General features: G+C 44.8%; 1 protein-coding gene across 1 annotated transcript in view; it reads left to right on the forward strand.

The window, feature by feature from the left end:
* The window catches only part of ASB18 (ankyrin repeat and SOCS box containing 18), a 75,945-nt gene that overhangs the window by 21,386 nt on the left and 38,703 nt on the right, over nt 1-15,856 (forward strand). Inside the window, 3 exon segments of the mRNA XM_033229791.1 lie at nt 1,759-1,815; nt 1,818-1,880; nt 5,128-5,395. Of these exon segments, the coding sequence (XP_033085682.1) occupies nt 1,759-1,815; nt 1,818-1,880; nt 5,128-5,395 (388 nt within the window).

Below are 15,856 nucleotides of genomic sequence, written 5' to 3' on the forward strand. Positions count from 1 at the left end.
ACACATCCTCAGGCTGGCCACAACCCTTGGAACACACAGCTGCTCATCACTGGTCATGGCAACAGAGAACATGGATGGGATAAAAAGCAAAAAGACACTCTTCAAACCAAGAAAGAGAAGCCTCACTTATTTCAGGTAGTAATTAGTTTTTTTTGAGACAGGGTCTCACTTCACTGCCCAGGCTGGAGTACAGTGGCACAATCATGGTTCCTTATAGCCTCGAGCTCCAATGATCCTCCCCACCTCAGTCTCCCAAAGAGCTGGGACCACAGGTGCACATCACCATGCCCAGCTAATTTTTTTTTTTTTTTGGAGAGATGGAGTGACTCTTGTTCTCTTACCTGGTCTCAAACTCCTGGACTCAATCAATTCTCCCACCTCTACCTCCCAAAGTGCTGGGATTGGCCAGACACAGTGTCTCATGCCTGTAATCTCAGCACTTTGGGAGACCGAGGTGGGCGGGTCACTTGAGATCAAGAGTTCGAGACGAGCCTGGTCAACATGGTGAAACCCCATCTCTACAAAAAATAATAATAATAAAAACATTACCTGGCCGTGGCAGCACATGTTTGTAGTCTCAGCTACACAGGAGGCTGAGGTAGGAGAATCACTTGAACCCAGGAGGTGGAGGGTTGCTGTGACTATCATGAAATATTATTCTTCTTTTGATTTTTCCCAACTATTTATAAATGTAGGAACCATTCATAGCACCCAAACCATACAAGAGCTGGGAGTGGAGAGCGCTGACTAGTGACAGCAGACAGACCCTTTCGGCCCTATCACCCTGCGAGTAGGTCCTGCTCCGTGGCACCACCTTCACGTGGAGAGAGACTAAATCCTGGGGAGCCAAGAGCCCTCTCTGGAAAGTGGCTCCTGACAGTGCTGACCCAGTTCTGAGTAGGTCCTACCTGATGAAGTGGAAGCCAGCAGAGTGGTGTGGGGGGACAGAGGACGGACTCTTGAGACAGACGCACGTGGGTTCCAATCACAGCATAGCTGCTAGCTTGCCAAGAGGCCGTGGTCATGCTATTTCCTTCATGTGGTTGTTATTGGGAGTAAATAAATAAATATGGTAATACTTAAAAAGCAACTAGTGTACAATGGGTGCTTCATAAATATTTGTTTCTTTCCTCTGAGCTTAAGACTTTTATTTCCAGATTCTAAATATAGTACTTTTTTAAAAAATCTGAGAGTATATTACTTATTTGCTAAGTATTCTGGTCACTGACGTCATATTTATAAGTGAGTCTCTTACTCCACATAAACAGGTAAATTCAATGCTATTTAAGACTGGGGAATCATCTGCCCAACAGCAGGATAAACAAGTCCATCACAATTAAATGTGTGCTGGGAGTCTGCCCTCGGTGCATGGAGAGCTGCTTTGGAGCTATCCAGATGTGGTCTGTCTCCAGAGTTAGCATCTATATCATCACAAAGGGGGTGGCTGAGCACTGCAACATCCCAGTGCTCACATGCCCCTGGTCATATCAAGTAACCATTATCACATCAGAGCCCACAGGAGTTATAAATACACCACCATCGAGCCCCAACTGGATGACAATTGAGTAATGACAATAGAAATAGCTCACACTCCGTAAGACCATCTTTCCTGTTCCTGAACTGAAATCGACGGTATCGTAATGGAGAGACAGCCAGGGCCAGACAGAGGAAAACTTCAAATCTTTCAAAAGACAGAGAAGGAGCCACAAGCTAGAGCAGGGTCTCCAGTGCTGGAGTACCACACTGCCCTGGTCGCAGGGGACCTGGAGCATCTGAAGCCCCTCATGGACCAGTTCTTCCAGGATGCCAATGTGGTATTGAGATCAGTAAGGATGAGATGGAATGGCAGGTGAAATCTCCAGCCACGTTTGGACTGTCAGGTACCCTTGTTCTTTAAAGCTCAGTCATTTATTTTTAAGGGGCTACTAATACTCTCCTGGAATGTAAGGCTCCCGTGTGTAGACTGGGCACAGTGGCACTGGGTTTAACCTATACAAGAAAAGGACATCTGACGAAGTTTGCTCTGCAGTAGTTTTAAAGTGTAGGTTTTAGGTGATGGCCTATAAGAGATCCAATTGGAAAGGCAAAGCAGCGATTGGCGGGAATGCCTGTCCGATGACGCTGTGTGTGCCTCTTGTCTTTACAAAGGAGCATTGGTTTGGGTGCAGAGCTGCCTGTGCCTGCATCTGGCAGCCAGGGAGGTGGGCGCTGAAGAAGGAAAGTCTCTCCTTCAATTATGCCCGGAGCAGCCTCTGGCACACAGCTCTGTGTGAGGTTTTTCTATGAATCTGCAAATGCCACAGCTACAGCAGGGTGACCAGGGCACAGCCAGCATCAACAGAGGCAGGACCCCAGGGCTCTCTGTAGATCCGCCTCCTGGAATCTAGGGAATCCCGAGAATGGGGAAGGAAAGGGGAAGAAACCAGAGGTCCTGACTTCGTACATGTCTGCAGGTGCTCTTGCTGCCTGAACATGGTGACTGTGCGCTGGGCAGACAAGCAGACCTCCCAAGTGGAGAGAGGTCCCCTCCTCCCCCTGCCTACTCAGGATGTGTAGACGCTTGCTGACCACCATGCTGCATCCGGGCCTTTCTCGGCTGGCATTGCTTTGGGCACCCCACCTGCCACCGGCTCAGATGCAACATATTTACCAGGAAGTTTCATGCGTTGGAATCTACAGCAGCTCTGCCAGACCATGGGCTTTGAGAATCTGAGGTCAGTGGCCGGTGGCCAGTGTCCCATGTCCCTGATTCTTAAGCTCTGGCAGGCAAAGAATGAGGAAGGTTGGCTTCCAAAGAACTGACACAGTTCTGTTTATACCTCACATGGGAGAAGAGAATAAACTCAAGACACTGTCAGTGGGCCAAGCAGCTTCTGCCAATCAGTGAGGCAGTGGGGGCTGTGGGAAAGGCAAATGGCAGTTCCTGTCGGGGCTGCATGTCCCAGCCGAGTCCTTCTGGGCCTCCTCTCCCTCACCTATCCCAGGCCAAAACTACCAACTGCAGCCCTGGACATACACACACAAATGTCACAGTTTCAAATAGATAGTCATGTTCACCCATCATTTGCACATTCTGTATCCAAAATCAGGTTCCTCTTTCCCTCCTGAATCTTCCCACCCCTAAGTTCTGCTGCTGTCCTGGGGCACACCTGGACAACAGGACGCCAGAGCACGCCCACAGTGAAGGGATGCGGGCTGCTACTGAGGAAACCGCAGCCCCCACGTGAGTAGTGGCCCCAGGCTTCCACACAGGCTGGGAAGAGAGGGAGGCAAGCTCAGGCTGCCTGGATTCCAGTCTCCTTCAGCACAGCCACCTGACTGCCCTGTAGCAGATCCAGCAGCAGAAACTCCCAGACCCTGTTTGAAAACAGTGGCCTCATGTGTTCTCCCATGAAAAGACTTCCCGGTGGTCAGTTCCAGCTCCCCTGGCGGGGAATTGAGTACAGGGAGCAGGTCCCCAGTGGCCACCACTTCAGTGCCCCTCTGTGATGGAATGCCGGCCCATCCAGCCCACAGTTATAGAGAGCACTGACATGGGTGAGCCGATGCTTAGAGGGACGCACAACATGCAGAGAAGCCTTAATCCATGTCCCTCCTGGTGGCAGAACTGGGACCAGAGGGTGGGAGTTACAGAAAGCGGATTCAGCTTCCTGACTGCATGGCCAAGGACATGGAGATGGTGCTGGCCCATACTGTGGCTGAGCTAGATCCCCACCTGCGGCTTCTTCCCATCAGTCCCTGGGAAGACTCAGGAATCCAGAGTGGGTTTACTGACCTGCTAGGGTCGGGTGGGGCTGGGATGGGGACTTAGCGTTCCCCAGAGAAGGCAGTAAGTAGTTTTCATCTCTCAAAAAAACGAATCGAATCAAAAAACCAAGCGCTGGTGCCTGCAGGAATGTAGGTTATTGTTACCACAGGGATAACAATGTAGATAGACTACATCCATCACCCCCTCCAGATCGGACCTGGTCTTCACGGGGAAGGGCAGCTCAAACCCATGCAGGTCCACGTCCCGGGGGCCTCTGGCCACCACCATTCCACGCCAGTCCCACAGCTCCCCCTTCCCCCACCGAGTGCGCAACAAGCTCCAGGCTGGGCCTTGGGGACTCAGGGCGGCTGGAACTCGGCACCACATGCAGGTAGGTAATTAATGAATGGGCTTTCAAGGCTGCTCAGCATGGGTCCCAGGAAGGAGGTGGCCTGTGAAAAGGGTCTCCTCTGCGGCTCATTACAGCCACCGTATCGATTCTTCCATCATTATCAGAAGGCCTTCCTGCCATGTGAAATCCTGCCCCTTGAAGTGTATTCACCAGGGACTACTTCCCCCATTTCCACGAGCGCTCCTGGCCGCTAACAACCTTCCACGGGCTTTTTGAAAGTGCCAAAGTTTTCAGAGAAGTAAAAATGTATAGCACCTGCTCCATTCATCCCTCAAGAAAGAGCAACCCTACACACACACACACACACACACACACACCCCTAGAAAGCGCAAAGAAACAAACCAGAATTGTGCTGAATGTGGACCCGCCACATCAAAGCGTGCTTCTAAAAACTCAGCCACTTGCAAGAGAGCTAAACTTCCTCTGAGTCCTTTTCTTGAACAACCTTGGTGATGTGTGGGTCAGTTTGTTTTGTCCGTTGTCTCTTCTTAATGACAAAGGGACAAGTTTGGGGCTCAGCTAAGGGAGTGCTGGATTCGGGAAAATTCCACAACCCACTTTCCTCTTTCAAGCTGCCCTAACTCAGGGCCTGGAACGGGTGGATTCCTCACTTAAATTCGCCTACCGTGCACCCTGCTTGGACAGCTTTTAACTGACCCCATTTCCCAGTCACCCTCGTATTTGGCAAAACCCTCTTGCTTCTCAATACCTGGCGCCCCATCTCTCTGGCTCCGTTTTAGCCTTCAATCTCTCCTTTGTATTTCTTCCTCTGTCTCCGCCTGTCTCTTCCCAGTGTGTCTCTCTGCTCTCTGTCTCTGTGTGCGTCTCTGATTCCACGCTCTTCTCCCTACATGCCCACCTGGTACCTACAAGAGCCGCGTCACCCTCCTTGCGCCTTAATGAACACCGCCCACCACCCCTACCACTAACCTCCCCCTGACCTTACATTCCACCTCCCTCCCCGCAGGCCTCTGGACCCTGGAATACAAACGCGAGCTCACCACGCCCCTGTGCATCGCCGCGGCCCACGGCCACACCGCCTGCGTGCGATACCTGCTCGGCCGCGGCGCAGACCCCGACGCCAGCCCCGGCGGCCGCGGCGCCCTGCACGAGGCCTGCCTCGGGGGCCACACGGCCTGCGCCCGCCTGCTGCTGCAGCACCGCGCCGACCCCGACCTGCTCAGCGCCGAGGGCCTGGCGCCTCTGCACCTCTGCCGCACGGTCGCCTCGCTCGGGTAAGGACCTCAGGTCAGGCCCGCGGCGCCCGCCCCACCCCAAGACCAGACCACTCCCCCAGGGCCCCGACCCCGCCTCCGTCCCAGCCCCCGCCTCCGGACCGAGACCCTGCACCCTTGACTCTGCACACTGGATCCGCAGGTCCGCATCCGCCCCGTCCCTACCCTGGCCCCTGCTTCGGGACCCAGAGCCAAGACCCCTGACCCGGGACCCCAGACCCGGCACCTCCCGGCCCTCGTCCCGCGCCCCGGCCCCCGCCGGTTTAATTAGCGCTTGATTGCGAGCGCGCGCGGGAGGCGCCACGCCGAGGTAATGAGCGCGGTGATCACGGCCCAGCCGCCGGCGCCGGGGATGCTAAAAGGCCACTGGCGGGGTTGGAGGCTGAAAAATTAGGGTTTTTAATGATAATTTTATGCAGAATAATTGTCGCAGTGTGACATAAATGGTTAGCTCCTCGGGCGGGGCTTCCAGGCCCGCTCGGAAACCGAGCTGTGCCGGCCTCTAGGGAGGCCCAGCGGCCGTGCAGCCAGTTCGCGCCCGGGCGCGGGGTCTGGGGGTCCCACAGCACCCCGTCCCTGGAGAGCGCCCTCCCAGCGGTGCTCCGGGGCTCGGAGAAGAAGCGGGGCCACGTGTCTTTGTACAGGACTCGTATTGGGGTTTCTCGGCTTGCATTGTGTCATCTTGACATTTCTGTTAGTCAAAATGCTCCAGCCCCTGCCCTTGGAGTTGTCATTGCGTGGCCTTCTGTCTCTAGGGGAAGATTCAGGAAAGTCGCCCACGTTTAGCGCTGGGAACCCGTGCGGCTCTCAGAAACCGCATCGCCCTTGCTGCTTCTCCACCGACTGTCAAAGCTGCTGGATGTCCTGCCCAGCAGGGGCAGCAATGCAGGCAGGCGGGGCTACTGGGCACTCAGGGACCCAGCCAGGGGAACCCCCCTAAGAAAGGTCACCTGAGTTCAGAGGGGGGACTCAGAGGGCCACGTCGACCTCCGCCAGTCTTGTGAATGAGGAAGGAAACAAGGTTCTAGCAATGCTCTTTAAAAGCAGCTTTACGGAAGTGTGATTGACATTCAGCAAGCCGCACGTGTTTAAGGCGTACAATTTGGTAAATTCTGCAGATTATACACTCGTGCAACACCCCACAGTCCGTGGAGGTTAGATATTTATCATTGTCCCTGTGGCCTCCCGAGGCCCACGGTTCTCCCTCCCACTGGCCCCTTCCTCATTCTCCATCCCTAGCATCTGCTTTTTATTACTTGGCTTAGTCTGAATTTTCTAGAATTTTGTATAAATCGAATCTGCAGTCTTTTATCTGGCTTCTCTCGCTCGACATAATTATTTTGAGATTCATCTATGTTGCTGTGTGTACCCGTAGTTCATTCCTTTTATTCCTGGGTAGTGGTCTGTGGTATGGATGAACCACAGTATGCTCATCCATTCATATGTTGGGAGACATTTGATTGTTTCCAGTCTGGGTCTTTTACAAAGTTATCATGCACATTTGTGTGCCAGCCTTTGAATGGGCATATGCTGTTATGTGTTTTGAATAAATACCTAGGATTGGAATGGCTAGGTCACATGATATGATTAAGAACGTAACTGCTAGGCTAGGTGCGGTGGCTCACGCCGGTAATTCCCACACTTTGGGAGACCGAGACAGGCAGATCACTTGAGTACAGGAGTTCGAGACCAGCCTGGGCAACACGGCAAAGCCCCATCTCTACAAAAAATACAAAAATTAGTCAGGCATGTTGGCATGCACCTGTAATCCCAGCTACTCAGGGGACTGAGGTGGGAGGATCGCTTAAGCACAGGAGTAAGCCCTGTTCACGCCACTGCACTCCAGCCTGGGTGACAGAGTTGAGACCCTATCTCAAAAAATAATAATAACTAAGAAATGGCCCAACTAGTTTGGAAGGTTGTATCATTTTACATCCCCACCAGCGATGTCTGCATGTTCCAGTTGCTTCACAGTCTCACCAATATGTGGTATGGTCAGGCCTTAACTGTACACATTCTAACAGGTGTGTAGACATATCTTGTTATAGTTTTGATTTTCATTTCCCTGGTAACTAGTGATGTTGAGCATTGTTTCATGAACTTACTTGCCATCCACATACAGTCATCTGTGGCTTAACAATGGGGATACATTCTCAGAAATGTGTCGTTTCATCATTGTGTAAACATCATAGAGTATATTTACACAAACCAGGATGGCATAGCCCACTGCCCCCCTTGGCTATATGGTTTAGCCTCTAGCTCCCAGGCTGCAAAACTGGAGAGCATGCTACTGTACTGAATACTGTAGGGAATTGTAACACAATAGGAAGTATTTGTATATCTAAACATAGAAAAGGTACAGTATAATCTTATGGGACCACTATTGTATATGTGGTCTGTTGTTGACTAAAACCATTGTTATAAGGTACATGACTGTATCTTCTTTGGTAAAGTGTCTGTTTAAATCTTTTGCCCATTTTTTAAATTGGGTTGTTTTCTTATTTAATTTTGAGGTTTCTTGGGATATTCTATATATGAATCTCTTGTGAGATACATGATTGATAAGTATTACCTGCCAGTCTCTGGCTTAGATTTTATTCTCTTAGCAATGTGTTTTGAAGAACAGAAGTTCTTAATTTTTTTTTTTTTTTTGAGACAGAGTCTCGCTCTGTAGCCCGGGCTGGAGTGCAGTGGCCGGATCTCAGCTCACTGCAAGCTCCGCCTCCCGGGTTTACGCCATTCTCCTGCCTCAGCCTCCGGAGTAGCTGGGACTACAGGCGCCCGCCACCTCGCCTGGCTAGATTTTTTGTATTTTTTTAGTAGAGACGGGGTTTCACCGTGTTAGCCAGGATGGTCTCGATCTCCTGACCTCGTGATCCGCCCGTCTCGGCCTTAATTTTTATGGAGTCCAGTTTATCCGTTTTTTCTCTTTTAAGGATTATGTTGGGTTATGGTGTCTAAAAAAAATTTTGCCTAACCCAAGGTCATACAGATTTTCTCTTATATTTTCTTCTAGAAATTTCATAACTTTACATTTTACATTTAAGTCTGTGATCCATTTTGAGTTCATTTCTGAATATAATGTGAACTATGGATAGAAGCTTTTGATTTATTTATTTTTGCATATGGATATCTGACAGTTCCAGCACTGTTAGTCAAAAATAAGTATTTGTGCATCTCAACCCTTCCTTTCTCCACCAAATGGTCTTTGCACCTTTGTCAAAAATGAATGGACTACATATGCATGAGTTTATTTCTGAGCTGTCTTGTCACGCATGTGCAAAACAGGGCAAGGTCTGACTGGTTCACCTGGTGAAGATGTGAGGAGCCACTTTATTACATAAACAGTGAAAGGAAGAGTAGCCAGTGGTGTTGGCTCCTCACGGTCTTTATCCCACACACCAAAGAGGATAACACCTAGACAAAAGGGGCTGGATGACGTCAACACAAGTTGAAGAATACCCCATTTCTGAGCAGCCATGCCTAGATCTGAACAGAGAGGTTCATAGCCTGTATCTCTATTCTGAAGGGGCTGAAGCAAGAAGCTCCCTGCCTCCTCAGGATCCAGACGGCATTGAGAAACCGTCTTATAGCAACCTCCTAGGGGACATAGCCAGGCAAGGGGGCAAGGGCCTTATAGCAACTCCTTACAAGCTTCCAACCCAGGAGTATCCAGGTGTTCTGCCGAGATGTAGATTCAGTACTGGTTTGCTTTGTGGCCTATGTGGATATGTGCAGGGTCACCAGGGTGCCACAGCAGAGCCATCCCCCTTCATCTCTATTCTGTTTCATTGCTCTATTTGCCTATTTTAACACCAATACCATACTGTCTTGAATATTGTAACTTTATAATACATTTTGAAGTCAGGTAGTATAAGTTTTCAACCATTGTTCTTCTTTCTCAAAGTTGTTTTGGCTATTCTAACTCCTTTGCATTTCCAGATGAATTTTAGATTCAGTTCATCCATTTCTACAACATAGCCTGCTGGGTTATGTGGTCCAAATCTATAAATCAATTTGAATAAAAATAAAAATATTAAGGCTTTCAAATCATGCACACGATATACTCCATTTATTTAGTTCTTCCTTAATTTTTCTCAGCTGTGTTTGATAGTTTTTTAAGGTACAGGGTTTGCATATATTTTGTAAGATTTATCCCTAATTATTTCATTTTTGATGCTGTTGACAACTATATATTTAAATTTCCAATTCTGATTGTGTGTAGTTACTATATAAAATTTATAATAATTTATTTTTGCATATTGACCTTGTATCCTATAACCCTTCTCAACTCACTGTTCTAGTAGAATTCCACAGGATTTCTTGTAAACAATCATGTCATCTATAAATAAATACAATTTTACTTCTTCTACAATCTAGATGCCTTTTATTACTTTTCCTTGTTTTATTGCACTTACTAGAACCTCCAGTGCACTGCTGAATAAAAGTGGTGAGAGCAGACAATTTTTCTTGTTCCTGATCCTAAGGAAAGCATTAATTCACCACTAAGTATGATATTAGCTGTAAAATTTTGCAGATTCCTTTTTTCAGAGATAGAGAGCTCTCTTCTGTTTCTAGTTTGCTGACAGTTTGTATTACAAATTAATATTGAATTTTCTCAAGTGCTTTTTCTACACATATGGAAATAATCATATGGTGTAAGTTTTGTCTGTTAATATAATAGTTTATATTGATTAATTTTCAAATGTTAAACTAACCTTGCATTCCTGGGATAAACCACACTTGATCATGAGGAGTTATCCTTTTTTGTATATTATCGGGCTTGATTTACTGGAAAAAATATTTAATATCCACATCTATGTTCATGAAAGATATTGGTCTGTAGTTTTATTTTCTTATAATATCTTTCTCTGGTTTTGGTATCAGAGTAATGCTGGCCTCAAAAATAATTTGAGAAGTATTCCCTCCTCTTCTATTTTCTGGAAGACCTTGTGTGAAATTATTATTTCTTCCTTAAATGTTTGATAGAATTCATCAGTAAAGCTATCTGGACATGGAGTCTTTTTGTGATAAGGTTTTTAACTATGAATTTAATTTCTTTACTAGCTATAGGGCTACTCAGATTCTTTCTCTTTTTTTTTTTTTTTTGAGTGAGCATTTTAGTGCTTTAATAGTTGTATTTTCTAAGAGATTGACCTCTTTCAGCTAAGTTGTTGAACTTACTGCCATAAAGTTGTTCCTTATTATCCTTTTAAGTGCTGTAGATTCTATAGTGATATCACCTCTCTCATTCATGATGCTAGAATTTGTCTTCTTTTCCCCCTAATAAGTCTTACTTTTGGTTTCATTGTTTTTCTCTATTTCATTGATTTCCACTACACTATTATTCTTTCTTGCTCACATTTGGGTTTCATTGGCTCTTCTTTTCTAGTTTCTTAAGGTGGAAGCTAATGTCATTGAGTCAGGAACTTTCATGTTTTTTAATATAGGCTTTTAGTGCTATACATGTCTCACTACGTACTATTTTAGCTGAATCCCACAAATTTTAATATGAGGTTTTTACTTTCAATCAGTTTTAAATACTTTCTAATTTTCCTTTTTTTTTTTGAATCATGGGTTATGTAGAAGTATGTTATTGAGTTTCCAAATATGTGGGGATTTTCCAGATATGATTTCTAATTTAATTCCATTGTGGCTAGAGAATTTATTTTGTATGACTTTACTCCTTTCTAAATTTATTGAGAATTGTTTTAGGATCCAAGATATGCTATTCCTTGGTAAATGTTTCATGTATACTAGAAAAGAATGTGTATTCTGCAGTAGTTCAATGGAGTATTCTATAAATGTCAATTAAATCAAGTTGCCTAAGAGTGTTGTTTAAGATTTCTATATACTTGCTGATTTTCACTGGACTTGTTTTACAAGTTATTGAAAGAAGAGTGTCAAACTCTAAGTATAATTGTGGATTTGTCTGTTTCTCTTTGCAGTTCTATTGGTTTTTGTTTCAAGTAATTTGAAACTCTATTATTAGGTACATAAATGCTTAGCATTATTCTGTCCTTTTGAAGAACGGACCTTTTTATCATCATGAAATTATTTTTCTTGAGTAATATTCTTTGGTCTAGGTCAGGTGCAGTGGATCACACCTATAATCCCAGCACTCTGGGAGGCCAAGGTTGGAGGACTGCATGAGGCCGGGAGTTTGAGACCAGCCTGAGCAACATAACGAGAACCCTTAGCCAGGGGTGATGATAATAAAAATGTATTTCTCACAGTCCTAGAGGCTGGGAAGTCCCAGATCAAGGTGCCAGCAGATTCACTGTCTGGTGAGGGCCTGTTCTCTGCTTCCAAGATGGCATTGTGTTGCTGCATTGTCACATGGCAGAGGAGCAGAAAAAATGGAAGAGGCAAATTTAATCCCTCAAGCCCTTTTATAAGGGCACTAATCCCATCTATGAGGGCCTAATCACTTCCTAATGACCCACCTCTTGATACTATTACATTGGGAATTAAGTTTCAACATGAATTTTGGAGGGACACGAACATTTCAACCACAGCATTTGTCATGTGGACCTCTCTAACATGAAACTGGCTTCATCAAAGTATGCAAGCTGAGGAGACAATAGAGACGATCTGCTTGCAAGATGGACGTTATTATTCACAGAAACAATCTCCTGTTACCTTTGCAATAGTCTATTGGTTAGCAGCAAATCAAAGGTTCTGTGCACACTCAAGAAGAGGAGAGAAGAGCATGGATACCAGAAGATAGACTTCAATGGGGGACGATGCTAGAGACTGCCTACCACACCATCCTTCCATTTTTTAACTTACCTGTGTCTTTATTTTTTAAGTGGGTTTCTTGTAGGCAGATTATAATTGAGTCTTGCTTTTTTTAATCCAATCTGACAGTTTCTGTTTTTTAATTGGGTGTAGATCATTCACATTTAATATAATTTTGATACGGTTAGGTTCAAAGCAAATGTCTATTTCTTTTCTATTTAGTTCATCTATTATTTGTCTCTTTATCTTCTCTTCTAACTTCTTCTATTCTGAACATTTTTAATGATTTCATTTTACTTTCTTTTTTGGCTTACTAGATATAACTTTTTGTTGTGTTAAGTGATTTCTTTAGGGTTTATAGTATACATCTTTACTTTATCACATTCTACCCTCAGGTAATACTATTCTACTTCATGTGTAGTATAAAAACTATATGGCAGCATACTTCCATTTCTCTCCTCCTGGCCTTTGTGCTATTATTGGTAATATACATTTTACTTCTACATATAAGTCCCACAATACATTGTTATTATTTTTGTTTAAACAGAGAATTTTCTTTTAAATATATTGAAGTAATAAGAAACAAGTGTTTGTGTTTACTCATATAGTTACCACTTCTGGTTCCCTTCATGTATTTGTGTGGCTCCAAAATTCCATCTAGTATCATTTTCCTTCTGCTTAAAGGGCTTTCTTTAACATTTCTTGCACTGTATGTCTACTGGTAATGGGTCCTTTCAGCATTTGTATGTTTGAAAAAGTCTTCATTTCACCTGAGTAATTGAAAGGCATTTTTGCTGGATACAGCATTATGAGTTGACAGTTCAGTTTTTTATTTTCTTCTTCTTTTTTCTGCACTTTAGACCCATAACTGTACTGTCTTCTAACTTGGATTTTTTAAAATGAGAAATTTGCTATCACCTTTTTATCTTTGTTCTTTCATATCTAATAAATATCCTTTTATCTGGCTTTAAGATTTTCTGTAATCACTGGTTTTAAGCAATTTGGTTATAAGGTGCTTTGATGTAGTTTTCTTTATGTTTCTTTTTTATTATTATTAGATGATGTCTCACTCTGTTGCCTAGATTGGAGTGTAGTGGCATGATCTTAGCTCACTGCAACCTCTGCTTCCCGGATTCACATGATTCTCCTGCCTCAGCCTGCCAAATAGCTGGGATTACAGATGCACGCCACCATACCAGCTAATTTTTGTATTTTTAGTAGATCCAGGGTTTCGCCATGTTGACCAGGTTAGTCTTGAACCCCTGACCTCAGATGATCCGCCCACCTTGGCCTCTCAAAGTGCTGGCCTTAGAAGTGTAAGCCACCACACCAGGCCAGTTTTCTTTATGTTTCTTATGCTTGGGATTCATTGAGTATCTCAGATTGGTGGGTTTATATGCTTTTCATCCAATTTGGAAATATTTTTGCAATTATTTTTTTTTTTTTTTTTTTTTTTTTTGAGACGGAGTCTGGCTCTGTCACCCAGGCTGGAGTGCAGTGGCCGGATCTCAGCTCACTGCAAGCTCCGCCTCCTGGGTTCATGCCATTCTCCTGCCTCAGCCTCCCGAGTAGCTGGGACTACAGGCACCCGCCACCTCGCCCGGCTAGTTTTTTGTATTTTTTTAGTACAGATGGGGTTTCACCGTGTTAGCCAGGATGGTCTCGATCTCCTGACCTAGTGATCCGCCCGTCTAGGCCTCCCAAAGTGCTGGGATTACAGGCGTGAGCCACCGCGCCCGGCTGCAATTATTTCTTCACATTTTTTTCTATACAACCAGTACTCTCCTTCAGGGACTTCAATTACACATATACTATGCCACTTAAAATTGTTCCACAGTTCACTGATGTCCTGTTCATTTTGCTCAGCCTCTCTCTGTCTCTCTGATTGATTGATTGATCTTCTCTTCTGAAACACCTGATCTGCCATGAGCCTTATCCAGGACATTTTTATCTCCAACACTGTAGTTTCAACTTCAGAATTCCAATTTTAGGACTTACATTTCTGTATTTTACTTAACATGGTCAGTCTTTCCTCTAGCTTCTCCAACAAGTGGAATATAGTTATAACAACTGTTTTAATGGCCCTGCCTACTGATTCTGTCACCTGTGTCATTTCTGTGTCACTTATTTATTTATTGTAGAATTGGGGTCTTGTTTTGCTGCCCAGGCTTGTCTCAAACTCCTGGCTTCAAATGATTCTCCTGTCTCACCCTCCCAAAGTGCTGGGATTACAGGCATAAGCCACTGCTCCCAGCCTCTGGGTCACTTTTGATTTTTTGTGTTTTTTTTTTCTCTATATTTCATTGGGTGTTTGATATTTTTGTATTCCTGTCAATATTCTTGATCTCTGCTCTGGAATGTAAAGTTACTTGGAAATAGTTTGATCCTTTTGGATCTTGCTTTTAAGCTTTATTAGCCAGAATTCAATCAGTAGTTAGTCTAACATTAATTTTTTTTTCTACTACTGAGACAACTCATTTTGGTACTCTCTCCATTCCTAATTATTTATAAGGTTTCACACTTTGGTTGCTGAGAACAGCCACTATTCCTGAACCTGTGCATTCCTGAACCTGAACCTATTCCTGATGAGCACTGCACCACTTCTGTCCTAGAAACTTTCTGGTAGAAATCCACCAGCCCACACTCTCAACCTCTATGCACACAATATATTTGACATATTTCAGTCAGTTCTAATCCTTCCTTTCAGGTGGTTCTTTCCACAGCTTAGGTAGTTTCCTCATGCCCACACACTAATTAGTGTTGAGCTGAATCCTCAAGGGGGCCCTCTGCAAAGTTCTTTCTGTGTGAAGCTTTCTCCTCTCCAGCACCCTACCCTACAAACTCCAGCTGCCCTGGGATCCCTAGACTTCCAGTGCCATCTCCTCCACTCAGAGAGCTCACCAGGCTCTGCCTGGATCCTCTTCATAGAACCCTCAGCCTGGGAGCCCAGAAGGCCTTTGAGAGGTTGAGAAATCCAATGTTGCCAATCATACTGGGGAGTAAGTTCCAACCTTGTGACACATTTCTGTCCTTAGCTGCAGGCATTCTCCACTTTCCACCAGGAGATTTTCTTTCCAATTATTAATTAAACATGGATTAATTTCTACCTTGCATTCACTTGCAATTTTTGTTCTTGACTCATCTGATAGATGATTTGCTGGGATGTGAAAAGGTGTCATCTTGTGAAAAAATTATAGAAATTCCATTTATTTTGAAACACACAGCTCCAAGGTCAACCAATATTGACTCCATTCCTGCAAGCATTCAATCACCAGTTATTGAACCCTGTGAGGGGCTGAAGGTGGGCTGCATTAGACATAGTCCCTGCCCTCAAAGTGCTTGCAGTTTCAGGGGAGAGGAAGGTAATGATATGGCAATGTGCCAAACATTGGACCAGAAATACGTCAAATATATTGTATGCATGGAGGTCGAGAATGGGATGCTGGTGGATTTCTACCAGAAAGTTTCTAAGACAGAAAGAAGCATCAGCTTTATTAAAGGACGGAAGCCAACCAAATCAATTGCAAAAGTCTTTCTATATACTAAGAAAAGAGGCAAAATTATTCAATTGTGCATTGAATGCATTCAAGTTTGATCACATTTGCATACGATACAATTTTATATCTACACTTATATATTTAACACATTTGAGGCCCAGGTTGAATTCTAATTCCAACACTTACTAGCTGTGCAACATTGGACAAGTTATTTAATTTTTCT

Source organism: Trachypithecus francoisi, unplaced genomic scaffold (genome assembly GCF_009764315.1).
Source record: "Trachypithecus francoisi isolate TF-2019V2 unplaced genomic scaffold, Tfra_2.0 Lachesis_group13, whole genome shotgun sequence".
Classification (NCBI taxonomy): domain Eukaryota; kingdom Metazoa; phylum Chordata; class Mammalia; order Primates; family Cercopithecidae; genus Trachypithecus; species Trachypithecus francoisi.